General features: G+C 41.0%; 2 protein-coding genes across 2 annotated transcripts in view; one reads left to right on the top strand and one right to left on the bottom strand.

Moving 5' to 3' along the window:
- The window catches only part of LOC128698899 (uncharacterized), an 85,072-nt gene that overhangs the window by 52,288 nt on the left and 5,597 nt on the right, over nt 1-27,187 (top strand). The window contains exons 4-9 of the mRNA XM_070096954.1: nt 9,589-9,769; nt 10,729-10,888; nt 15,384-15,583; nt 18,985-19,179; nt 22,876-23,039; nt 25,617-25,715. Of these exons, the coding sequence (XP_069953055.1) occupies nt 9,589-9,769; nt 10,729-10,888; nt 15,384-15,583; nt 18,985-19,179; nt 22,876-23,039; nt 25,617-25,715 (999 nt within the window). The remainder of the gene's footprint in view (nt 1-9,588; nt 9,770-10,728; nt 10,889-15,383; nt 15,584-18,984; nt 19,180-22,875; nt 23,040-25,616; nt 25,716-27,187) is intronic.
- Nucleotides 25,943-27,187, bottom strand: part of LOC128698956 (uncharacterized) — a 302,463-nt gene continuing 301,218 nt past the window's right edge. Inside the window, exon 2 of the mRNA XM_070096956.1 lies at nt 25,943-26,502. Within this exon, the coding sequence (XP_069953057.1) occupies nt 26,377-26,502 (126 nt within the window). The 3' untranslated portion in view covers nt 25,943-26,376. The remainder of the gene's footprint in view (nt 26,503-27,187) is intronic.

The raw sequence follows: 27,187 nt of genomic DNA, 5'->3' as shown, positions 1-27,187 counted from the left end.
GAGAGCAGTGTAACAAGCAGTAATAAAGAGAGCAGTGTAACAAGCAGTAATAAAGAGAGCAGTGTAACAAGCAGTAATAAAGAGAGCAGTATAACAAGCAGTAATAAAGAGAGCAGTGTAACAAGCAGCAATAAAGAGAGCAGTGTAACAAGCAGTAATAAAGAGAGCAGTGTAACAAGCAGTAATAAAGAGAGCAGTGTAACAAGCAGTAATAAAGAGAGCAGTGTAACAAGCAGTAATAAAGAGAGCAGTGTAACAAGCAGTAATAAAGAGAGCAGTGTAACAAGCAGTAATAAAGAGAGCAGTGTAACAAGCAGTAATAAAGAGAGCAGTGTAACAAGCAGTAATAAAGAGAGCAGTGTAACAAGCAGTAATAAAGAGAGCAGTGTAACAAGCAGTAATAAAGAGAGCAGTGTAACAAGCAGTAATAAAGAGAGCAGTGTAACAAGCAGTAATAAAGAGAGCAGTGTAACAAGCAGTAATAAAGAGAGCAGTGTAACAAGCAGTAATAAAGAGAGCAGTGTAACAAGCAGTAATAAAGAGAGCATTGTAACAAGCAGTAATAAAGAGAGCAGTGTAACAAGCAGTAATAAAGAGAGCAGTGTAACAAGCAGTAATAAAGAGAGCAGTGTAACAAGCAGTAATAAAGAGAGCAGTGTAACAAGCAGTAATAAAGAGAGCAGTGTAACAAGCAGTAATAAAGAGAGCAGTGTAACAAGCAGTAATAAAGAGAGCAGTGTAACAAGCAGTAATAAAGAGAGCAGTGTAACAAGCAGTAATAAAGAGAGCAGTGTAACAAGCAGTAATAAAGAGAGCAGTGTAACAAGCAGTAATAAAGAGAGCAGTATAACAAGCAGTAATAAAGAGAGCAGTATAACAAGCAGTAATAAAGAGAGCAGTGTAACAAGCAGCAATAAAGAGAGCAGTGTAACAAGCAGTAATAAAGAGAGTAGTGTAACAAGCAGTAATAAAGAGAGCAGTGTAGCAAGCAGTAATAAAGAGAGCAGTGTAACAAGCAGTAATAAAGAGAGCAGTGTAACAAGCAGTAATAAAGAGAGCAGTGTAACAAGCAGTAATAAAGAGAGCAGTGTAACAAGCAGTAATAAAGAGAGCAGTGTAACAAGCAGTAATAAAGAGAGCAGTGTAACAAGCAGTAATAAAGAGAGCAGTGTAGCAAGCAGTAATAAAGAGAGCAGTGTAACAAGCAGTAATAAAGAGAGCAGTGTAACAAGCAGTAATAAAGAGAGCAGTGTAACAAGCAGTAATAAAGAGAGCAGTGTAACAAGCAGTAATAAAGAGAGCAGTGTAACAAGCAGTAAAAAATAGAGCAGTGTAACAAGCAGTAATAAAGAGAGCATTGTAACAAGCAGTAATAAAGAGAGCAGTGTAACAAGCAGTAATAAAGAGAGCAGTGTAACAAGCAGTAATAAAGAGAGCAGTGTAACAAGCAGTAATAAAGAGAGCAGTGTAACAAGCAGTAATAAAGAGAGCAGTGTAACAAGCAGTAATAAAGAGAGCAGTGTAACAAGCAGTAATAAAGAGAGCAGTGTAACAAGCAGTAATAAAGAGAGCAGTGTAACAAGCAGTAATAAAGAGAGCAGTGTAACAAGCAGTAATAAAGAGAGCAGTGTAACAAGCAGTAATAAAGAGAGCAGTGTAACAAGCAGTAATAAAGAGAGCAGTGTAACAAGCAGTAATAAAGAGAGCAGTATAACAAGCAGTAATAAAGAGAGCAGTATAACAAGCAGTAATAAAGAGAGCAGTGTAACAAGCAGTAATAAAGAGAGCAGTATAACAAGCAGTAATAAAGAGAGCAGTGTAACAAGCAGTAATAAAGAGAGCAGTGTAACAAGCAGTGATAAAGAGAGCAGTGTAACAAGCAGTAATAAAGAGAGCAGTGTAACAAGCAGTAATAAAGAGAGCAGTATAACAAGCAGTAATAAAGAGAGCAGTATAACAAGCAGTAATAAAGAGAGCAGTGTAACAAGCAGTAATAAAGAGAGCAGTGTAACAAGCAGTAATAAAGAGAGCAGTATAACAAGCAGTAATAAAGAGAGCAGTGTAACAAGCAGTAATAAAGAGAGCAGTGTAACAAGCAGTAATAAAGAGAGCAGTGTAACAAGCAGTAATAAAGAGAGCAGTATAACAAGCAGTAATAAAGAGAGCAGTATAACAAGCAGTAATAAAGAGAGCAGTGTAACAAGCAGTAATAAAGAGAGCAGTGTAACAAGCAGTAATAAAGAGAGCAGTGTAACAAGCAGTAATAAAGAGAGCAGTGTAACAAGCAGTAATAAAGAGAGCAGTGTAACAAGCAGTAATAAAGAGAGCAGTGTAACAAGCAGTAATAAAGAGAGCAGTGTAACAAGCAGTAATAAAGAGAGCAGTATAACAAGCAGTAATAAAGAGAGCAGTGTAACAAGCAGTAATAAAGAGAGCAGTGTAACAAGCAGTAATAAAGAGAGCAGTGTAACAAGCAGTAATAAAGAGAGCAGTATAACAAGCAGTAATAAAGAGAGCAGTGTAACAAGCAGTAATAAAGAGAGCAGTGTAACAAGCAGTAATAAAGAGAGCAGTGTAACAAGCAGCAATAAAGAGAGCAGTATAACAAGCAGTAATAAAGAGAGCAGTATAGCAAGCAGTAATAAAGAGAGCAGTATAACAAGCAGTAATAAAGAGAGCAGTGTAACAAGCAGTAATAAAGAGAGCAGTGTAACAAGCAGTAATAAAGAGAGCAGTATAACAAGCAGTAATAAAGAGAGCAGTATAACAAGCAGTAATAAAGAGAGCAGTGTAACAAGCAGTAATAAAGAGAGCAGTATAACAAGCAGTAATAAAGAGAGCAGTATAGCAAGCAGTAATAAAGAGAGCAGTATAACAAGCAGTAATAAAGAGAGCAGTGTAACAAGCAGTAATAAAGAGAGCAGTGTAACAAGCAGTAATAAAGAGAGCAGTATAACAAGCAGTAATAAAGAGAGCAGTATAACAAGCAGTAATAAAGAGAGCAGTATAACAAGCAGTAATAAAGAGAGCAGTGTAACAAGCAGTAATAAAGAGGTGTAACAAGCAGTAATAAAGAGAGCAGTGTAACAAGCAGTAATAAAGAGAGCAGTGTAACAAGCAGTAATAAAGATAATGGAGAGACAGTTTTCAATATATTGTTAATTGCATTCTCAAAACTTCATGGTAATATGTGTAAATTTAACAGTTAATATATTTAACTGAAAATTTAACATTTAATACATTTAAAGTTGGAAAATTTAACATATAATAGGTTTAATGTGTGGAAGTGTTAGTTTCTTGAGACTTGTAAGAGAACTTGACCTAACCTGAGCTGCTCCTTGGAAAGATATTATCAGTCCACAGGTAAGATATATTTAAAAGTGCAGGGAAATATTTAAACAAATATTTACGTACAGATGAAGCAGTGAAGCAAGGAAGCAGTGAAGCAAGGAAGTAGTGAAGCAAGGAAGTAGTGAAGCAAGGAAGTAGTGAAGCAAGGAAGTAGTGAAGCAAGGAAGTAGTGAAGCAAGGAAGTAGTGAAGCAAGGAAGCAGTGAAGCAAGGAAGCAGTGAAGCAAGGAAGCAGTGAAGCAAGGAAGCAGTGAAGCAAGGAAACAGTGAAGCAAGGAAGCAGTGAAGCAAGGAAGCAGTGAAGCAAGGAAGCAGTGAAGCAAGGAAGTAGTGAAGCAAGGAAGCAGTGAAGCAAGGAAGCAGTGAAGCAAGGAAGCAGTGAAGCAAGGAAGCAAGGAAACAGTGAAGCATGGAAGCAGTGAAGCAAGGAAGTAGTGAAGCAACGAAGCAGTGAAGCAAGGAAGCAGTGAAGCAAGGAAGCAGTGAAGCAAGGAAGCAAGGAAACAGTGAAGCATGGAAGCAGTGAAGCAAGGAAGTAGTGAAGCAAGGAAGCAAGGAAACAGTGAAGCATGGAAGCAGTGAAGCATGGAAGCAGTGAAGCAAGGAAGTAGTGAAGCAAGGAAGCAAGGAAACAGTGAAGCATGGAAGCAGTGAAGCATGGAAGCAGTGAAGCAAGGAAGTAGTGAAGCAAGGAAGCAAGGAAACAGTGAAGCATGGAAGCAGTGAAGCAAGGAAGCAGTGAAGCAAGGAAGTAGTGAAGCGAGGAAGCAAGGAAACAGTGAAGCATGGAAGCAGTGAAGCATGGAAGCAGTGAAGAAAGGAAGCAAGGAAGCAAGGAAGTAGTGAAGCAAGGAAGCAAGGAAACAGTGAAGCATGGAAGCAGTGAAGCAAGGAAGCAGTGAAGCAAGGAAGTAGTGAAGCAAGGAAGCAAGGAAACAGTGAAGCATGGAAGCAGTGAAGCAAGGAAGCAGTGAAGCAAGGAAGCAGTGAAGCAAGGAAGCAGTGAAGCAAGGAAGCAAGGAAACAGTGAAGCATGGAAGCAGTGAAGCAAGGAAGCAGTGAAACAAGAAAGCAGTGAAGCAAGGAAGCAAGGAAACAGTGAAGCATGGAAGCAGTGAAGCAAGGAAGCAGTGAAGCAAGGAAGCAGTGAAGCAAGGAAGCAAGGAAACAGTGAAACATGGAAGCAGTGAAGCAAGGAAGCAGTGAAGCAAGGAAGCAGTGAAGCAAGGAAGCAGTGAAGCAAGGAAGCAAGGAAACAGTGAAGCATGGAAGCAGTGAAGCATGGAAGCAGTGAAACAAGAAAGCAGTGAAGCAAGGAAGCAAGGAAACAGTGAAGCATGGAAGCAGTGAAGCGAGGAAGCAGTGAAGCAAGGAAGCAAGGAAACAGTGAAGCAAGAAAGCAGTGAAGCAATGAAGCAGTGAAGCAAGGAAGCAGTGAAGCAAGAAAGCAGTGAAGCATGGAAGCAGTAAAGCAAGGAAGCAGTGAAGCAAGAAAGCAGTGAACCAAGGAAGCAAGGAAACAGTGAAGCAAGGAAGCAGTGAAGCAAGGAAGCAGTGAAGCAATGAAGCAAGGAAACTGTGAAACATGGAAGCAGTGAAGCAAGGAAGCAGTGAAGCAAGGAAGCAGTGAAGCAAGGAAGCAGTGAAGCAAGGAAGCAGTGAAGCAAGGAAGCAATGAAGCAAGGAAGCAAGGAACAGTGAAGCAGTGAAGCAAGGAAGCAGTGAAGCAAAGAAGCAGTGAAGCAAGGAAGCAATGAATCAAGGAAGCAGTGAAGCAAGGAAGCATGGAATCAGTGAAGCAAGGAAGCAGTGAAGCAAGGAAGCAGTGAAGCAATGAAGCAAGGAATCAGTGGAACAAGGAAGCAGTGAAGCAAGGAAGTAGTGAAGCAAGGAAGCAAGGAAACAGTGAAGCATGGAAGCAGTGAAGCAAGGAAGCAGTGAAGCAAAGAAGTAGTGAAGCAAGGAAGCAAGGAAACAGTGAAGCATGGAAGCAGTGAAGCAAGGAAGCAGTGAAGCAAGGAAGTAGTGAAGCAAGGAAGCAAGGAAACAGTGAAGCATGGAAGCAGTGAAGCAAGGAAGCAGTGAAGCAAGGAAGCAGTGAAGCAAGGAAGCAGTGAAGCAAGGAAGCAAGGAAACAGTGAAGCATGGAAGCAGTGAAGCAAGGAAGCAGTGAAACAAGAAAGCAGTGAAGCAAGGAAGCAAGGAAACAGTGAAGCATGGAAGCAGTGAAGCAAGGAAGCAGTGAAGCAAGGAAGCAGTGAAGCAAGGAAGCAAGGAAACAGTGAAACATGGAAGCAGTGAAGCAAGGAAGCAGTGAAGCAAGGAAGCAGTGAAGCAAGGAAGCAGTGAAGCAAGGAAGCAAGGAAACAGTGAAGCATGGAAGCAGTGAAGCATGGAAGCAGTGAAACAAGAAAGCAGTGAAGCAAGGAAGCAAGGAAACAGTGAAGCATGGAAGCAGTGAAGCAAGGAAGCAGTGAAGCAAGGAAGCAAGGAAACAGTGAAGCAAGAAAGCAGTGAAGCAATGAAGCAGTGAAGCAAGGAAGCAGTTAAGCAAGAAAGCAGTGAAGCATGGAAGCAGTAAAGCAAGGAAGCAGTGAAGCAAGAAAGCAGTGAACCAAGGAAGCAAGGAAACAGTGAAGCAAGGAAGCAGTGAAGCAAGGAAGCAGTGAAGCAATGAAGCAAGGAAACTGTGAAACATGGAAGCAGTGAAGCAAGGAAGCAGTGAAGCAAGGAAGCAGTGAAGCAAGGAAGCAGTGAAGCAAGGAAGCAGTGAAGCAAGGAAGCAATGAAGCAAGGAAGCAAGGAACAGTGAAGCAGTGAAGCAAGGAAGCAGTGAAGCAAAGAAGCAGTGAAGCAAGGAAGCAATGAATCAAGGAAGCAGTGAAGCAAGGAAGCATGGAATCAGTGAAGCAAGGAAGCAGTGAAGCAAGGAAGCAGTGAAGCAATGAAGCAAGGAATCAGTGGAACAAGGAAGCAGTGAAGCAAGGAAGCAGTGAAGCAAGGAAGCAAGGAACAGTGAAGCATGGAAGCAGTGAAGCAAGGTGTCATGTGGGTTCGATAACGTGGATGGGGTAAAAACACTCACGTAGGCTGGTTAGTACGTATAATTATAACGGAAAGTATGGGAAGCACCATCAGCCGCCCTGCCTCTCTCTGCTCTCTATCTCAGACTGACCCACCAGTGCCTATGGGGTGAGCGGTGTTCAGAAACATGCTATGGTCAGCAGCAACGTGAATAACAGTCAGTGATTCACACAGACGGTTGGTAGTGAGTCATCTACTGGTAACTGGTTACTGGTAACTGGTACTACTGAGAAAGGAAGCAGTGAAGCAAGGAGACAATGAAGCATGGAAGCAGTGAAGCAAGGAAGCAGTGAAGCAAGGAAGCAATGAAGCAAGGAAACAGTGAAGCATGGAAGCAGTGAAGAAAGGAAGCAAGGAAGCAGTGAAGCAAGGAAGCAGTGAAGCAAGGAAGCGGTGAAGTAAGGAAGCAGTGAAACAAGGAATCAGTGAAGCAAGGAAACAGTGAAGCAAGGAAGCAATAAAGCAAGGAATCAGTGAAGCAAGAAAGCAGTGAAGCAAGGAAGCAGTGAAGCAAGGAAGCAATGAAGCAATGAAGCAAGGAAACAGTGAAGCATGGAAGCAGTGAAGCAAGGAAGCAGTGAAGCAAGGAATCAGTGAAGCAAGGAAGCAGTATTGCAAGCAATCAGCGAAGCAAGGAAGCAATGAAGCAAGGAAACAGTGAAGCATGGAAGCAGTGAAGCAAGGAAGCAGTGAAGCAAGGAATGAGTGAAGCAAAGAATCAATGAAGCAAGGAATCAGTGAAGCAAGGAATCAGTGAAGCAAGGAAGCAGTATTGCAAGCAATCAGCGAAGCAAGGAAGCAATGAAGCAAGGAAACAGTGAAGCATGGAAGCAGTGAAGCAAGGAAGCAGTGAAGCAAGGAATGAGTGAAGCAAAGAATCAATGAAGCAAGGAATCAGTGAAGCAAGGAATCAGTGAAGCAAAGAATCAATGAAGCAAGGAATCAGCGAAGCAAGGAATTATGGAAACCGTAAAGCATGGAAAGAGTAAAGCGGGGAAGTAGTGGACCAAGAAAGCAGAGAAACAGTGAAGGAAGGAAGTATGGAAAATGTGAAGGAAGGAAGGAAGCAGTATCTCAGCATCACAGGACGGAAGGTCCGGTCTTACCTTCACTACGCTACATAAACTTGACCCACAAGAGCTCTAAGCTTCAACAGCAAGACTAAAGATGCAGTTCATGATAATCTCAGTGTAGTGAAGTACTGGGAATACAGTTAAGGACGTGGTAAACACTGGAGTAGCAGCCAGTCGTTGTTTCTGACGATGGGGTAAGACCAAGGCATCTCCAGTGCACTGAACATTGGATCAGTAATCTGAAAATAATGTGAGAGGGTTACTTTTCTGCGAATAATTGGAGGCTTGCGTAATTATGATCCAGCATGAGGTCAGGCCTCACTAATTACTGCCTGTCCTACATCAGCTAATTACTCGCTTCTAGGTAGTTATGATGAAACATGAGATGGGGGACCTAATACCTCCCCACAAGGGTGTGTACATTCAGAGTCACTCAGAGTACATATCTTGAGTACATATACGCTGTGGGGTGTATACCTCTTACTGAGTGTGCTTTGATCCGTATTTCAGTGTTTAATGTATCCTTAGGTTAAATAAGGTTGTCAGGAAACAGGACAAGTGTTTCCTGACGCGAGTTTTAGTCATATGATGACCTGCCACTGGAACTTTTGGTTATCTGAACGAGGCCTTCCACAGGCTTGCTGTATGTCGCTTTAAAAATTATGGTTATGATTATAACCATTACATGTCTATAAGGAGTTAATGTGTCCTTGATTGGTGGAGTAGAAGTGACATGCACCCATAACCCTTGATGACCCTCGTGTGGTCGACAGACATTAACCCAATATATGAGTATATATTGTCGATTTAGCTTATTTTGCAACGATCTTTTTGCCAAATTAGCGTGTTAGTATTCCCCTTCGCCTTTATGTAAACACACAGATAAGTGAAGAATTTTTTTTTAAATAGATAATGTAAAGTTACACTGTTGGCAATTCCAGTAACAGAAGCTAGAAGTGCCCCTCGCAACTTTCTCTCTCACAAACACTTCCTCTCCCACCCACACATGACTGTCCTCGTCAGAGCTCTCCCTCGCCCACCCAGCTCGCGTGACACCATCAACCTCTTACCTAAATTAACGAAGACAATCTAGGTAGAAAAATAATGTCCGTGACAGTTTAATGAGCTTTGCTACATTAGCAGACACGATAATGCTCGTGTAACTGTTGAAAAAAATGGACTCGATAATTACCCATCGATTTTGTCGATGATAATGATGGTCATTATTAGAGGTATGATATAAATGGTTTACAAAACTGTCATGTTGAAGAATTACAACATAGGGAATCTTTATAGTGGAAACGTTTCGCCAACAAGTGGTTTTCTCAGTCCGGTACAGAGATGAATGGTGGAAGATGAGAAGGAGTTTGAGGTAATCAGTCCCTCAGCCTGTATGTGTACTGATGAAGCCACTGGATGGCGAAACTTCTACAAAGTGGATACCCAGATATTGTACACGGGTCTTATTCATCATCACAGATAAATTAAAATGAATAAGAATCATTTACTATTTTGAGGACACAATCCACAGTAAAAAAAAAAAAGCCAACTATTTGGTTTCGAAATTTTCAAATACACCAAATTATTACAAACTTGTAATATGAAGAATGAGATACTTTTACAATATTTACACATGTTTAATTCATCATTTTGTCGGTATTGTAAACTTGGCTTCAGATTTCTAGTTAATCGTGACTCCAGAATATATTTTACATCCTATATTAAGATTCGCTGCATCACCTGCAGTACTTGGTGATCTTCTGTGAAAAACTGTAAGAAAAATCAAATAAACAGAGACTCAAAAACACCGGTAAACATTCTGTTCAGAGGAGTTCACTTTGAACTCATAAATCTCCATTAATTAATACACACACACACACACACACACACACACACACACACACACACACACACACACACACACACACACACACACACACACACACACACAAACAGGTTGAGTATAAATACATACATATAATAATCGACAAAGAACAAACGACAACGATAATCTGAACATTTTTGGGGGATTTAACCAAGATTATTTATTTAGATTGCTGACTTGACGTGACCTCTTGCAGGGGATCAACTACCTGACACAGCCAGAAGATACGCTGGAGTTTGGTTGGCTCGACGCTCTGACGGGAATCATCTCCATCATTACCTTCTACTTCGACTTGGTCTCCGACGTCCTGGTAGCTTACTACATGCGCGACGACCCAGCCTCCAAGAACTGGTTCCTTGCAGCCCTTCTGCTACTGCGTCAGTATCTACACTTACTACTCTCTCACCACTCTCCTCTTTTTCTTCCTTTTCAGCCTCCTCCTTTTCCATCTTTCTCTTCTCGTTTATCTTTCTCTTCCCTTTTTCTTTTTGGCTTTTCAGATCACAATTAATTATATATATATAGATATATATATATATATATATATATATATATATATATATATATATATATATATATATATATATATATATATATATATATATATATGCAATAAGATCACAGTAAACAGGTGATTTCAGAATATGCAAAACAACCACTCTGAAAGAATAGAGAAATTCCAAGCGCTTTCGTGACTACTCACATTATCAATAATGTGAGTAGTCACGAAAGCGCTTGGAATTTCTCTATTCTTTCAGAGTGGTTGTTTTGCATATTCTGAAATCACCTGTTTACTGTGATCTTATTGCACATATATATATATATATATATATATATATATATATATATATATATATATATATATATATATATATATATATATATATATATATATATATATATATACATATATATATATACACACACACATATATATATATATATATAATATATATATATATATATATATATATATATATATATATATATATATATATATATATATATATATATATATATATATATATAAACAACACATTTTTGGTAATCCATTTTCATCACTTATTCAACAAAATCTCAGAAGTACTGTACATGTACATGGCATTTGTAAGACATATTCGTAAATGTGTCTCACAACCTATTTGTCCGAACTCCATGTCTTCAAGTACTAACTACACACTTCTCCGAACTCCATGCCATCAAACTATCACAGTATAACGCTAATGTCATTTAATGATGGAAACCACACGAGTATATGGTGACTCGCCACATACAAAATATGCTTAATATGCTTGATTTATTCTCTTGCAACATAAAATTTCGGTCTCATCCTCAGTTCTGCCCATGGTCGTGGCCAACGGGTTCAGCCTCTACTGGTACTGGTTCGACGAGCGTTCTTGTGAACCCCAGTACAGCCCACGACACCCCAGAGTACCCAACTACGTGTGGACCTTCCGTGTGGCAGCCCATCTCCTCCTCCAGGCACCAGTCCTCAGGTGAGGGTTGACTAATGCTGGCACCAGTCCTCAGGTAAGGGCTGACTGATGTTGACACCAGTTCTCAGGTTAGGGCTGACTGATGTTGACACCAGTCATCAGGTGAAGGCAAACTGATCCTGGCACCAGTCCTCAGGTGAGGGCTGACTGAAGTTGACACCAGTCCTCAGGTGAAGGCTAACTGATCCCGGCACCAGTCCTCAGGTGAAGGCTGACTGATCCCGGCACCAGTCCTCAGGTGAAGGCTGACTGATCCTGGCACCAGTCCTCAGGTGAAGGCTGACTGATCCCGGCACCAGTCCTCAGATGAAGGCTGACTGATCCTGGCACCAGTCCTCAGGTGAAGGCTGACTGATCCTGACACCAGTCCTCAGGTGAAGGCTGACTGATCCCGGCACCAGTCCTCAGGTGAGGGCTGACTGAAGTTGACACCAGTCCTCAAGTGAAGGCTAACTGATCCCGGCACCAGTCCTCAGGTGAAGGCTGACTGATCCCGGCACCAGTCCTCAGATGAAGGCTGACTGATCCCGGCACCAGTCCTCAGATGAAGGCTGACTGATCCTGGCACCAGTCCTCAGGTGAAGGCTGACTGATCCCGGCACCAGTCCTCAGATGAAGACTGACTGATCCTGGCACCAGTCCTCAGGTGAAGGCTGACTGATCCCGGCACCAGTCCTCAGATGAAGGCTGACTGATCCTGGCACCAGTCCTCAGGTGAAGGCTGACTGATCCTGACACCAGTCCTCAGGTGAAGGCTGACTGATCCTGGCACCAGTCCTCAGGTGAAGGCTGACTGATCCCGGCACCAGTCCTCAGGTGAAGGCTGACTGATCCCGGCACCAGTCCTCAGGTGAAGGCTGACTGATCCAGGCACCAGTCTTCAGGTGAAGGCTGACTGATCGTGGCACCAGTCCTCAGGTGAAGGCTGACTGATCCTGACACCAGTCCTCAGGTGAAGGCTGACTGATCGTGGCACCAGTCCTCAGGTGAAGGCTGACTGATCCTGACACCAGTCCTCAGGTGAAGGCTGACTGATCGTGGCACCAGTCCTCAGGTGAAGGCTGACTGATCCTGACACCAGTCCTCAGGTGAAGGCTGACTGATCGTGGCACCATTCCTCAGGTGAAGGCTGACTGATCCCGGCACCAGTCCTCAGGTGAAGGCTGACTGATCGTGACACCAGTCCTCAGGTGAAGGCTGACTGATCGTGGCACCAGTCCTCAGGTGAAGACTGACTGATCCTGGCACCAGTCCTCAGATGAAGGCTGACTGATCCAGGCACCAGTCCTCAGGTGAAGGCTGACTGATCCAGGCACCAGTCCTCAGGTGAAGGCTGACTGATCCTGGCACCAATCCTCAGGTGAAGGCTGACTGATCCAGGCACCAGTCCTCAGGTGAAGGCTGACTGATCCTGGTACCAATCCTCAGGTGAAGGCTGACTGATCCAGGCACCAGTCCTCAGGTGAAGGCTGACTGATCCAGGCACCAGTCCTCAGGTGAAGGCTGACTGATCCAGGCACCAGTCCTCAGGTGAAGGCTGACTGATCCAGGCACCAGTCCTCAGGTGAAGGCTGACTGATCCAGGCACCAGTCCTCAGGTGAAGGCTGACTGATCCAGGCACCAGTCCTCAGGTGAAGACTGACTGATCCTGGCACCAATCCTCAGGTGAAGGCTGACTGATCCAGGCACCAGTCCTCAAGTGGAGGCTGACTGATCCAGGCACCAGTCCTCAGGTGAAGGCTGACTGATCCTGACACCAGTCCTCAGGTGAAGGCTGACTGATCCAGGCACCAGTCCTCAGGTGAAGGCTGACTGATCCAGGCACCAGTCCTCAGGTGAAGGCTGACTGATCCAGGCACCAGTCCTCAGGTGAAGGCTGACTGATCCAGGCACCAGTCCTCAGGTGAAGGCTGACTGATCCAGGCACCAGTCCTCAGGTGAAGACTGACTGATCCTGGCACCAATCCTCAGGTGAAGGCTGACTGATCCTGACACCAGTCCTCAGGTGAAGGCTGACTGATCGTGGCACCATTCCTCAGGTGAAGGCTGACTGATCCCGGCACCAGTCCTCAAGTGAAGGCTGACTGATCGTGACACCAGTCCTCAGGTGAAGGCTGACTGATCCTGGCACCAGTCCTCAGGTGAAGACTGACTGATCCTGGCACCAGTCCTCAGATGAAGGCTGACTGATCCAGGCACCAGTCCTCAGGTGAAGGCTGACTGATCCAGGCACCAGTCCTCAGGTGAAGGCTGACTGATCCTGGCACCAATCCTCAGGTGAAGGCTGACTGATCCAGGCACCAGTCCTCAGGTGAAGGCTGACTGATCCTGGTACCAATCCTCAGGTGAAGGCTGACTGATCCAGGCACCAGTCCTCAGGTGAAGGCTGACTGATCCAGGCACCAGTCCTCAGGTGAAGGCTGACTGATCCAGGCACCAGTCCTCAGGTGAAGGCTGACTGATCCAGGCACCAGTCCTCAGGTGAAGGCTGACTGATCCAGGCACCAGTCCTCAGGTGAAGACTGACTGATCCTGGCACCAATCCTCAGGTGAAGGCTGACTGATCCAGGCACCAGTCCTCAAGTGAAGGCTGACTGATCCAGGCACCAGTCCTCAGGTGAAGGCTGACTGATCCTGACACCAGTCCTCAGGTGAAGGCTGACTGATCCAGGCACCAGTCCTCAGGTGAAGGCTGACTGATCCAGGCACCAGTCCTCAGGTGAAGGCTGACTGATCCAGGCACCAGTCCTCAGGTGAAGGCTGACTGATCCTGACAGAAGATACTAACAAAAAACATAAATGATTGCATCCTATTATAAACGGTAGACAACGCAAGCAAGCAGATGCAATAGACACAGTCACAGGTGGAATGTTGCAGAAAAAAGATACCAATGTTGCACATATGTCTTATTAATAACAGCTTGTAAACAGTCAACAACCAACAGACTTGACTAAAATATAACGAATAAATTTGATTGTTTCATCACACATCATCTGAAAACATGCTACAAGGTGCTCACATTTACAATTATTTAAAATTAGTTTTGATATTATTGCTTTGTTGAGAAAAGTCCTCAATGACCTCAACGATTATTGTAAAGTTTCATTAGCAGACGTGTCGCCCACTGGTGGGCTTATTAATCCAATTATATTAATTGATGACAACTCCCCATCGGCCTAAAAAATAGCAAAAATTCGTGTTGAGTCAATATCATTAGGTTGAACAAAACTGGACTATGGACAATCCTTAACACTCATTTTGAGTAAACTTATAAATGGAATTCTTTGGTACAAACATTCGTAAGGAAATACAACCAAATAATACCAAGTGGTTCAGGAATGTTGACTACGTTCTGGTGTTTGGCTGACATATAAATCTTTCTATAGCTTTTTTCCCCTAGATACCCATTAAATTCACCATTGAAGCAAAACATTAAGTTTTTTTTTATTATTTTTTTTTTTTTGTTATTTTTGTAATTTTTTTTTTATATATTTCTAGCCATATTGATGGAAGATGACTCGCGTTCCGAGAGCAGTGCATCTCTGCCATTTTGAATATATTGATGAAGTAGACATGAAAACTGATAAGATTACTATTAAACTGCAGTATCCCTTAACGTTTATTGATTATCCTTTTAAAACAGCTATAAAAAAAATTACAACAGACTAATTACAAGACAAATTTATTCTCGAGAAAACCTGTTTATTTTGTCATGTAATAAAAATCTTGCAAATATGTCTAGGTAACTGAAACAGACTAAAAAATATTTCGTTTAAAATGTTGATTACTGTCTGTAGTTAATTCCATGATTGTGTTTATTTCTGGATTAAATGAGTTAATATTCATCATGAGTCGAACAACACCTGGACTCTGTTGAAAGTGGGGAAGTCACAGGTGATATTTATCAAGCACTGAGTTTGACCACTCGTAATGGTATTTAAAAATTAACAAGGTAACTTGTCTTTTTCATCCGTTTTTTACTAAATTTAACATTAAATGTCACTGAGATCAAATCATTAACAATGGTTCAGGATTGTTGAGATTCGACCCAATAATAATTTCCAAAAATAAACAAATTACTCAACATAAATATATGAATATACTTCCTATGTTATCATCTTTGCCCAGACCGTGAGCCACCTCGTCCACTCTTCTGTTTATTTATCGACAGTTATTTACTACAAAGTAATTTGAGTCCATTAGTAATATGCTGAAATTACAATTGAAGTGAATATCAAAATGGTATATAATACCGATAGGTTGGTAGGTAAGACACATAGGCAATACTTAGGCAACTTTATTCCAAAGCCTCCTGTGTAGGTGAAACGTTTCGGAATAAAGTTGCCTAACTGTTGCCTATGTGTTTTACCTACAGCTGAAGTCTCACAGAGTTCCTCTGATACACCAGTAAGACACACTCAGTGTAGCTGTAACCTGAAGGACAATTTTCATGCTACAGGATACAAAAGCGTTGATACTGACCATGATTCCAGGCAAGTTGACATCATCTACTACGGGACCAAGAGTACGGCGGAGACGGCGCTGCAGGAGGCTCTAGTGGACGAGGTGATGGAGGCAGCTCTGGTCTCCACTCCCCAGGACCACAGTGACACACACAAAGACAGCCCCAGTAGGAGGTCCTCTACCCGTCTCAGTCGCAGCTCCGCAGCCACCAGCAAGAGACCAGTTTCAGGTACTTCACGTCAGAAATTCCGCCTGAACCACGGCGCCTTCGTACTGTTTAAGTAGCTTTTTATGAACAATTATTTTTATAAACACAATTAGTTTTGTATTAATGTTGGTAGAATTACCAACAATATGTTAGATAAAAGGACACAAGTGTAACTAATGCAACATTTTATTGTGGCAACGTTTCGCTCTCCAGGTAACTTTGACAAAGCTCCTGGAGAGCGAAATGTTGCCACAATAAAATGTCGCATTAGTTGTACTTGTGTCCTTTTACCTAACACTATTATTTTTAATTATAAAATTTACGCTAATAGGTAAAACTTAGTTTATGCCCGTTAGACAAGTTAGCTGTTAGAAATTCATTGCTACCCAATTTGCAGCTTACCTCCCTACTGAACACCGTTTTTTATCTTACAGAATTACTTACTCTATTACAAAGGAGCGGTTATGTCCCCGTACACAACCGTTTTCATCCTAGTACTGAGGTTTAATTATCTTCTTACACTATTGTCGTCATGCTGTCAGAGGACAGTCACTTCAAGGATGCAGACAGCTATCGTTCGTGTAAAATCCATCCAGGAAACACAGTCAACATTCGTATTCCATCCATCCAGGGATGATGGTCTTCGTCCTCATTATTATTATTATTATCATGTGAGCGCTAAAACCGTAGGGATTATACAGTGCCTGTGGGGGGGGGGAGGTACTCAGGCTTAATTCAGGGAACTGGAGTATAAATCCAATTATTCCCTAGATCAAGAGCCCCTCACCAGCATCAGTGAACCTCATCCCCATTCCTCTAGCATTACTACCAACAGCATAAAGTGTTTAATGAAATGAAGTTATATGGTGTGATATGACTCACGAAGAGGTTCAACGCACACGTACTAGGTATAACGTCTAAGAGGAACCTTAGTGATGACGTTTCGGTCCCTCCTGGGCCATTGTCAGAACAGTTTTGATTGGACAATAGTTCAAGAGGGACTGAAAAGTCGCCATAAGATTTCTTTCCTGAATGAGGGTTGTTGGTGAGTGCTTCTAGCTACCATAAAGTGACTTTATTATTTGGGATCTGATACACATTGACTCCAGGCTGGGGGACTGATGAACTCAAACTCCTCATCTTTCACCGTTCTTCTCTCTACTGGACTGAAGAAGCCACTGGCTGATGAAACATGTTCATTTATCAAGTGTCTCATTTATCAACTTGTTGGTTTTCTAAATCATTTATACAAAATACGTATATGGGATCAGTCCTTCCCGGTCAGTAGGTTCCGATACCCTATCGGAGCCTGTGGAACAGTAACGGACGATACGTAGATAAATGGTTCACAGAATCGACAAGTTGATAAATTAGACACATGTACGACACTTGGGTATCTTTATTAATGGAATGTTTTTGTTCAGTAAAGATACCCAAGTGTTGCACGTATGTCTAATTTATGAACGGAAGACACAGACGAAGTTTGACTTTCTCTTGTGCTCACGATGTGGCAAGATTGACTTCATGATTACCTAGCGAGGGTTTCATCAGTCAAGTGGCTAGAAATTGCTGCGTATACTCTGACGTGGGCCTCTTTATTACGATTTTGCTCAATTCCTCCCTTTAAAGTACGATTTAAAAGTTATTTATGTTCCTCCGCAGTGTAACTTCAATTCCGTTATTTATATCCATACTGCAGCTGAAATTTCACATATGTCGGAAAACGCCTTTTCGGATAATCACAAATTTCTTTCATAAACGAATCAATTTCCTTCTTAATGACAGGGTTGTTAATTTCTCCTATATTAAGGGAGGAAGTTGAAAAGTCTTTACTGGTATTGAGTTATCTCATGGCATTAGTGGCAGGGGGCAGAGGCAGCAAGGGGGAGCTGAAGCCCCATAATCTCCATCAGCCCGAAGAAAGCCCCCTAAGTACATTTAATAATAATTGTAATAATAATGCTGCTCCAACCAGATTGCCATTCCTAAGCGTCTCCTTCATATAAATTCTTGTTTGTGTATATTTCGCCTGCTCTTGCGAATTCCTTGCATATATATATATATATATATATATATATATATATATATATATATATATATATATATATATATATATATATATATATATATATATATATATATTTTCTGTGCGACTTCATTGCCAAGACTGTGCCTGTCATATGCCATGTACCAGTGGTTTGGTATATTAGTACTTTAGGTGACAAAGTTCTAACAACTTTCATGTCATAACTTAAAATGTTCCTGACATCCTAAAGGCTGCTCACACTGCTGTCTAGGGGTTATAAAATTACTGTGAAAACACAGCAAACCTTGAGTCATCATGTACTCATACAAATTAAGCAGTAGTGCAAATAATTAACGTTGTATAAGGATGGACACAAAAACTCACCTATACAAAATATAATAGGAACTTACGTACAATTTACAATCTACTCCCAAAACACCCACCACACTCCAGTTCACATTAGCTCACTAGCACACTGCTACTAATAAACACAATAAATCATCAGGGAGGCACCATGACATACACACCCACGTCTTCACTTGTCTGGTAGACTAATTACCAGCAGGCAAAACACCATACAGTACTCTCGCATAAACAGGCCTCTGCATACTACGGCCTTACAAATAAACATGAGAGCAATAAAATAATATATGGTATAAACTTACAAAAAATACCATCCCTACTAAACACACCGTGATGTATTAGGACAACTTGTTACAAGTGTTGTGCTCCACCGACTGACACTCACCACACCTCATTTGCTCCTGTCTCCTGGCCACTCTAACTACCCGGGAATAATACGCGTTCGGATTCAGTACAAACCCGGAAAATGACATATGGAGCGTTATTTCTTATATAAATTTTACTGTAGCATACTGCGTAACACAAAGGTTCCTAAAGAACTACAGATGCGTCAGTCACTCTTGTGTATGAACATACGCAGTGTGTACATGTGTACAGTTTTTACCCTCTGTATGACGTGGTAAAGATCGTGATAGATCGAAACGTCTCCCAGTTAAAAACTCCTTCTAGAAACTTGTGTTATGTTTGACAATTAATGGTCATTCTCTGCAGAGGAAAGTTGTAAGATATGAACGAGAGAAGGGAAGAAGTTGAATAATCATGAAAGACGAAGAAAAATGGCTGAAAGCCCACACATAATGAAACAAAAATACAAATGCAGAAAGGAAGGTAATGAGACAGTAAGTCTGTAGACAGTGTTATTCAGACAGTCACTGACCGAAGAAGCCAGTCCACAGAAAGAACATCTCATTAAGTTCCTCTGCAGTTTTTGTCTTTTTCACCAAAGCTGAGAGAACTGAAAGGGGTGAGGGAGGACGGTGAATAATAGCAACACACAGGTAAGAATTCTGACAATACAACACCTGTGTTGCAGCGTGCTCAGTGAGGACAGGAGGTGTGTGTGCCCGAGGCGGCTACCTGGCTCTCTGGATCCACGCTGAGAGGGATGCCTCTAACGTCGAGCTGCTGCTGGCACTGGTGCAGGACGCTCCCCTCCTCATCCTACATCTGTACATCATGGCACACACACTCCCCAGCCAGGCACTCCAGGGACACATCAGTGACACACGTGAGTACATGGTGGTACACATATTATATGCTATCACTCCCTGATCGTATTTGTTAAATGTCTTTGCGATGTCCGTGTAGATCTTAAGTGCATTTTGGTTTCCTTCCAGTCTCCGTGATTTTGTCATGATCGATGTAACAGGGAAGAAAAGAATGAATGAAATGGAAACACTGGGAGAAAGGAACCGGAAGAGAGAGAGAGAGAGAGAGAGAGAGAGAGAGAGAGAGAGAGAGAGAGAGAACTCTAGGAAAATGGGATGTATCAGTATCACTTAATTAAGTCCTTAAAGATAGTAAACTATGACGACTCATCGAAGTGTACTAGACACTTATCAGTGAAACAGAATTTCGATTTCCGCCCGAGATCTTTTTCAGTAGTACACGGAAAAGAAGAAAAAAAAATATCTTACACTGTGATTTTATCATGTGGGTTTTCTCAGTTCTCTATTGATTTATCATCTTATCTTTTCCTAACGCTGGATCGCCTTACCACTGGACTTCGAGTCAGTGCCTCACTAAGAGCCCAGAATCCATTTTTTTGACCTAAATGGAAAGGATAATTTTCCTTTCGTCAAAAATTGCTGTTCTTTGTAAGTTTTGGTGTGAAACGAGTAATATACTTGGTGTGAACTGCGACTAATGGACTCAAGAATGTGTTGAATATGTTGTGATTAAGTTTGTAATATGACGGTGAATTAGTCACACAGGAAGCAGATTTATATTGATAGTACTCAGTTGCTAAGACTGATATTGATAGTACTCAGTTGTTAAGACTGATATTGATAGTACTCAGTTGCTAAGACTGATATTGATAGTACTCAGTTGCTAAGACTGATATTGATAGTACTCAGTTGTTAAGACTGATATTGATAGTACTCAGTTGCTAAGACTGATATTGATAGTACTCAGTTGCTAAGACTGATATTGATAGTACTCAGTTGCTAAGACTGATATTGATAGTACTCAGTTGTTAAGACTGATATTGATAGTACTCAGTTGCTAAGACTGATATTGATAGTACTCAGTTGTTAAGACTGATATTGATAGTACTCAGTTGCTAAGACTGATATTGATAGTACTCAGTTGCTAAGACTGATATTGATAGTACTCAGTTACTAAGACTGATACTGATAGTACTCAGTTGCTAAGACTGATATTGATAGTACTCAGTTGCTTAGACTGATATTGACAGTACTCAGTTACTAAGACTGATACTGATAGTGCTCAGTTACTAAGACTGATACTGTTAGTACTCAATTACTAAGACTGATACTGATAATATTCAGTTACTAAGACTGATACTGATAGTACTCAGTTACTAAGACTGATACTGATAGTACTCAGTTACTAAGACTGATACTGATAGTGCTCAGTTACTAAGACTGATACTGTTAGTACTCAATTACTAAGACTGATACTGATAGTATTCAGTTACTAAGACTGATACTGATAGTACTCAGTTACTAAGACTGATACTGATAGTACTCAGTTACTAAGACTGATACTGATAGTGCTCAGTTACTAAGACTGATACTGATAGTGCTCAGTTACTAAGACTGATACTGTTAGTACTCAATTACTAAGACTGATACTGATAGTATTCAGTTACTAAGACTGATACTGATAGTACTCAGTTACTAAGACTGATACTGATAGTACTCAGTTACTAAGACTGATACTGATAGTGCTCAGTTACTAAGACTGATACTGATAGTGCTCAGTTACTAAGACTGATACTGTTAGTACTCAATTACTAAGACTGATTCTGATAGTATTCAGTTACTAAGACTGATACTGATAGTACTCAATACTAAGAATGATACTGATAGTACTCAGTTACTAAGACTGATACTGTTAGTACTCAATTACTAAGACTGATTCTGATAGTATTCAGTTACTAAGACTGATACTGATAGTACTCAGTTACTAGTACTCAATTGTTAAGACTACTGAAAACTGTCACCTTATTATAGAAATCTGACAAAACCAATACACCTTTAATAAATATTACGTTAAATGGACCATTATGTATGAGTAACACAAAATAGTCCCCTAACCTCCCTGAAGAACGAGAAAATAACGAATTTGCAGACAATCCAGACTGACTTAAGAGAATACTTATGCGAAGTATACAAAGTCTATGCTGCTCTAAATGAGGATAAATCACCAATTGTAAGCATAATTATCTTCCTCTATCTTACCACGTTGATCATCCAACTGATCTCTCTTATTAAATTCAACGTAGGAGGAGCAGCCATATACCTGACAATTAATATAAACCACTATAGCCCCCAAGTTAGGCATAAAATTCAATATCCCCTTTCTAAATTATCAAACTTCGCCTCCCTAACCGTTCATACGCTATACTGGCCAGACAAAATAAACAAGAAAAACACAGACCGTGCCCTACCACCGCCACTAATGCCCCATTCAAACCTCAACTCCTCTTTGCAATAATACCTCTTAAAACCAACCCTCTATGAGCCACTAAAGAATAGGCAATTAATGACTTCATGTCCACCTAACGAAGACATATTAAACTAATAATTACATCCTTTTACAGCTCTTTGTGTTCAACCCATAACTAGCTCCACGGTTCTAGTGTTGTAAATCATATATATTCCTTAATTATTACTCTTAAGAAAATTGGTTTTTAATTTGTGCAACATATATATTTATTATATACACTTAGTGGCCACTTTATTAGGTACGCCCTTCTTGTACCAGATAGGGTCCCTATTTGCCCCCAGAACAGCCTGAATTCTTCGTGGCATGGATTCAACAAGGTGCTGGATATCCTTTAGAGATTCTGATCTACATTGACATGGAGGCATTACGCAGTTGTTGCAGATTTTCGGCCGCACATTCCGCTCTCCCGTTCCACCACATGTCAGATATTTACGCCAAATTGTGATCCTACCATAAACATGTCGCAACAGAAATCGCGATTCATCAGACCAGGCGTCGTTTTCCAATTTTCATCTATCCAGTTTTGGTGAGCTTGTGTCCAATGTAGCCTCGGTTTCCTATTCTTAGGTAACAAAAGAGTGAAACCCGGTGTGGTCTTCTGCTGCTGTAACCCATCCACTTCAAGGTTCGACGTGTTGTGTATTCAGAGACGTTTTGTATTTTTCACACCATTCTCTGTAGACTCTAAAGACTGCTGTGCACGAAAATCCCATAAGCTCAGCAGTTTCTGAGATACTCAAGCCACCCCATCTGTCTGGCACTAACACTCATTCCATGGTCAGTGTCACTTAGATCACATTTCGTCCCCATTCTGGTGTCTGCTCTGAACAACTACTGAACCCCCTTGACCATGTTTGCATGCTGTTAGGTATTAAGGTACTACCACGTGATTACCTGAGTGGATATTTGCATTAACGACCTGATGTCCGTGTATACATAATAAAATGGTCATTCATTGTAAAACAAAAATAATCTTGTTTACAATACCACTTGCTTGAATAAAAGGAGTTTCTCATTTTTTTACATTTAAAAAGTAGCTGTATATTGTGTGGATAAGGATACGTGTATAGTCCAGGACACTTATTGATTAATAAATGTTCTGAGCTATCCACAGCTTGTCGGTATCACTGTACCATTTACAACCACAGATATGTTTTCGTAGCATCACTGTCTGGGAAAGATCTTTTTTATAATGTTGAGTAAATCATGATTTCTTCCCATTCAACAGTGGTGATGCAGATGCTGTCGGTGACAATGTCTCTGCTGACGCTGGCATGGTCGGTGGCTTCCTTCGTCAGGGCTTCCCGCATGACGGAACCCTCCCTGGGAAACCTCAGCATCCTTGATCTTCTCCTCATCACCCTCTCTCACTTCTGTTCCATCGCCGCCCAGGTCAGGCTGTCAGACAGTTCAGGCTAAGAGGGAGGTCAGTCTGCCAGGCAGGTCAGGTTGCCAGGCAGGTCAGGCTGAGAGGAAGGTCAGGCTGCCAGGAACGTCAGGCTGTCAGGAAGGTCAGGCTGAAAGGCAGGTCAGGCTGACAGGCAGGTCAGGCTGACAGGCAGGTCAGGCTGACAGGCAGGTCAAACTGCCAGGCAGGTCAGGCTGCCAGACAGGTCAGGCTTCCTTGGATCAACCCTGATTGCTTCCCATTTCCCAAGTTATCTGATACCTATGGTTTATTACGTCCCCCAAGTATAATAATAATAATAATAATAATAATAATAATAATAATAATAATAATAATAATAATAATAATAATAATAGAAATTGAAAGGGTGTCATTCAGAATGCTGACGAAGGGTTGTTGAAGTTCTTTGGGCATGTTAAGAGGGCAGAGAGGGACGGGTTGACGAAGAGAGTGCATCAATCTTGGATGGAAGATGGGAGGAGGAGGAGGAATGGTCGTACCAGGGATGGTTGGAGGGAGGTGTGGGTACATGAGGCTTTGAATTTTAGGGGTTCGAGTGTGAGCTAGGTAACATTTATGAAAGGATTCAGGGAAACCGGTTAACAGAACTTGAGTGCCTGCACTCTAAAGAGATGTAACAATCGAGGAGTAAACTGACTGTGAAATGAGCACACCTCTGGCTGAGTGAATGATGGTGAATGTGTTTTCATTTTTAGACCCAACCTGCCTTGGTGGGAGAAGGCCGTTGAGGTAAAAAAAAAAAGTTATATTTAGGAAGGATATAGCAAGACGCTGATTTAGTAATTATTGATGCGTGGAGTTAACTGGTAATAATGTCATCAAATGAAATTATTTCGGAAGCTTGAGAGGACGTTGTAGAACATGAGTAGGCCTGCCTCCCATGGGCGACTAGGCCATGGAAGAATTGAGACACATATGCAACATATGGGAATCTTTATTGAAGAAATGTTTCGCCACACAGTGGCTTCATCAGTCCAATACAAAGTAGAAATCGGTAAGGAGAGGAGGAGTTTGAGATAATCAGTCCTTCAGCCTATAATCGATGTGTTCAGTCCATCACTCTTGTAGGAAGTACAGTATAGGAAGTGCAGTCAGGTGAGTCGAAGCAGGAGGCGGGATCACAGTGGGACCTGCCACCAGTGGCTAATGCGACGGTCTGGAGTTTTGAGACTCTCTGACCGCGGGTTCAATCCCGCCCGTGGTATGGTTTGTTTGCAATCGTGTCATTACGATTTCGTGAGCCCTGCCACTAGTGTAAGTAGGTCGTCGTCCATTCATCACATGTCAGACACTGCAACATCATGGGATCTAGGTACGTAGAAAGACTTCAACGCTTGTCCAACCTTTGGACGACGACCTACTTACACTAGTATATAAACCACCTCTCTGGCCATATGCTGTACTTCCTACAAGAGTGATGGACTGAACACATCGATTCCAGGCTGAGGGACTGATTACCTCAAACTCCTCTCCTTACTGATTTCTACTTTGTATTGGACTGATGAAGCCACAGTGTGGCGAAACGTTTCTTCAATAAAGATTCTCATATGTTGCATAAGTGTCTCAATTCTTCAACTTGTCGGTTTTCAAAACCATTCATCACATGTTGTTAGTCACTGTGTGAGTCAAGAGCCTTCAGTGATAACATAGAATCATTAATAATCATAGTCAAGCTCAGGGTCATAAGTTAACTTTAGCGCCATTAGGATGACAAAGAATTCAGTTTGCAGTGTAGACGCCTAGTTGTTAATTCTTATGTCTAACTCAGCATAGTTCCTTATCGTTCTTATCTATGGAGGTTGCAACAAGAGCAGATGAAGCCCTGCCAGTAGATTCATGCTAAGATTCATCAGTGTATATAAATTGTGAAATATTATTACTAACAGTTCAGCGAGAAAATTCTTCTTGAGCAGTTGTCTTCGCAAGTGATTTAAGGAAAGGATGACTAGCAATGAGCTTCTTGGGAGGGACTTGCAGGTATGTGATATTAAATGAACACATTTTCCATGGAGGGATGATATGCTCTAGGTGCCTACAGTGATGTAGTTTATGCAGGTTATAAAACTTAATTACATGTTTTCGCAACCCCTTTATATCTATGTTTATTTCTAGAAATTTAATAAGATTTGTAGTGACAGTATCTGGTTGATTTCTTAACATTCTAAGTAGTGTTAATTTCAGTAATCTTATCACCGATACTAGGAGCCCCAAGCTCCTTCCTCACATTAAGAACTCTGGTAGTTTTAGGACAGCCAAGAATAATTCTGAGGGCTTTATTCTGCATTAGCTCCAAGGGCCGAAGAGAATTTTTCCTACTTAATATTAACATGGGCGTAGCATAGTCAGTTAAGGTTTTAATATAAACTATTTACATCATTCTCACAGTAACACTACACTCGTAACTAGACCGATAGCAGCGCATCCTATGTTCTGAAATATGTATGGGAAACAAACACATGCAGATTAAAAAATCAGTGACATGAGGATTTTATTTTATGGCGCATGGAAGATAAACTATTAATCACTGACTGGTTTTACAGGTGATGAGTTTCTCGTTGTTTGCCTCCAAGCTGGAGGTTGTCTTCTTCATCATCGTCACTCTCCACTGGCTCCTCATGTCCACATGGGTCCTCGCTCAGGTAGGTCACCAGTCTGGCTGGTTACACAGCAGGTCAGGTCCAGCCAGTCAAGCACAGTCACTGATAGACTTTCTGAATCTATTAAGATCTGGCTTATAAAAAGCCACTATAAGAGAATAGAAACCTTTACTCAGACAAAGTTTCTCTTTCAAACCAAGCTTGGAGACAAAAGTTTTGTATGTCTATGAAAAAAAATTATGTGACCCCAAAGGAAATAAATCACTGACTTTCTTTTGGATTATCCAAAGTAATTTACTTTACACATGTTACTATGTATGATAATTGTACTTATGTGGACCTGTACTTAAATAAGCTTACAAATCCTTGACCCACGAAAAGATTTCAGCAGTAAGCGGGCTTGAATAATTATTGAAAATGAATTTAAAGGACTGCTTCCCTGCTCTCACATTGCATACACATGCAAAGTTTGTATGTAGCCAAGAGAATACCAAAACCACATTCCTCCCCCCCTTTTCCTAGAGCAACTTGTGTATTGGTGAATGTTTTTCTTAAGACTCCTTTATCAAGGCAAAAGTAGATAATCCTTCTCAGCAGATAACCTCCGTGTTAATTCCCAAATTCATTTTCCCTTCGTACTCCCATGTGCTGCCAGAGAAACTTTTTCTCAATAAGTTTTTTGTTCAGCCAAAGTGACTTTTCATCAGTTTGTCTGTTTGACGATCTCTTCTCCACGATCTCTTCTCCACGATCTCTTCTCCACGATCTTCTCCACGATCTTCTCCACGATCTTCTCCACGATCTTCTCCACGATCTGGTCTGATGACTCCTGAAACAATCAGTAATTTCACATTTTAATGTAATTCTCTGGTGCAGGGAAAAACATGGGAGTATTGTTCATGTTACATGTTATTGTTAATGTTTTGTATTATTGTTCATGTTACATGTTATTGTTAATGTTTCGTATTATTGTTCATGTTACATGTTATTGTTAATGTTTCGTATTATTGTTCATGTTACATGTTATTGTTAATGTTTCGTGTTATTGTTCATGTTACATGTTATTGTTAATGTTTTGTATTATTGTTCATGTTACATGTTATTGTTAATGTTTCGTGTTATTGTTCATGTTACATGTTATTGTTAATGTTTCGTATTATTGTTCATGTTACATGTTATTGTTAATGTTTCGTATTATTGTTCATGTTAAATGTTATTGTTAATGTTTCGTATTATTGTTCATGTTACATGTTATTGTTAATGTTTCGTGTTATTGTTCATGTTACATGTTATTGTTAATGTTTTGTATTATTGTTCATGTTACATGTTATTGTTAATGTTTCGTATTATTGTTCATGTTACATGTTATTGTTAATGTTTCGTGTTATTGTTCATGTTACATGTTATTGTTAATGTTTCGTGTTATTGTTCATATTACATGTTATTGTTAATGTTTCGTGTTATTGTTCATATTACATGTTCAGCAACATATCTAATGTTTACATCAGTTTTGC

Source organism: Cherax quadricarinatus, chromosome 55 (assembly GCF_038502225.1).
Source record: "Cherax quadricarinatus isolate ZL_2023a chromosome 55, ASM3850222v1, whole genome shotgun sequence".
In the NCBI taxonomy this organism is placed as follows: Eukaryota; Metazoa; Arthropoda; class Malacostraca; order Decapoda; family Parastacidae; genus Cherax; species Cherax quadricarinatus.
Note: the sequence above shows the minus strand (reverse complement) of the source record. Positions and strands in the feature narration are given on the sequence as shown.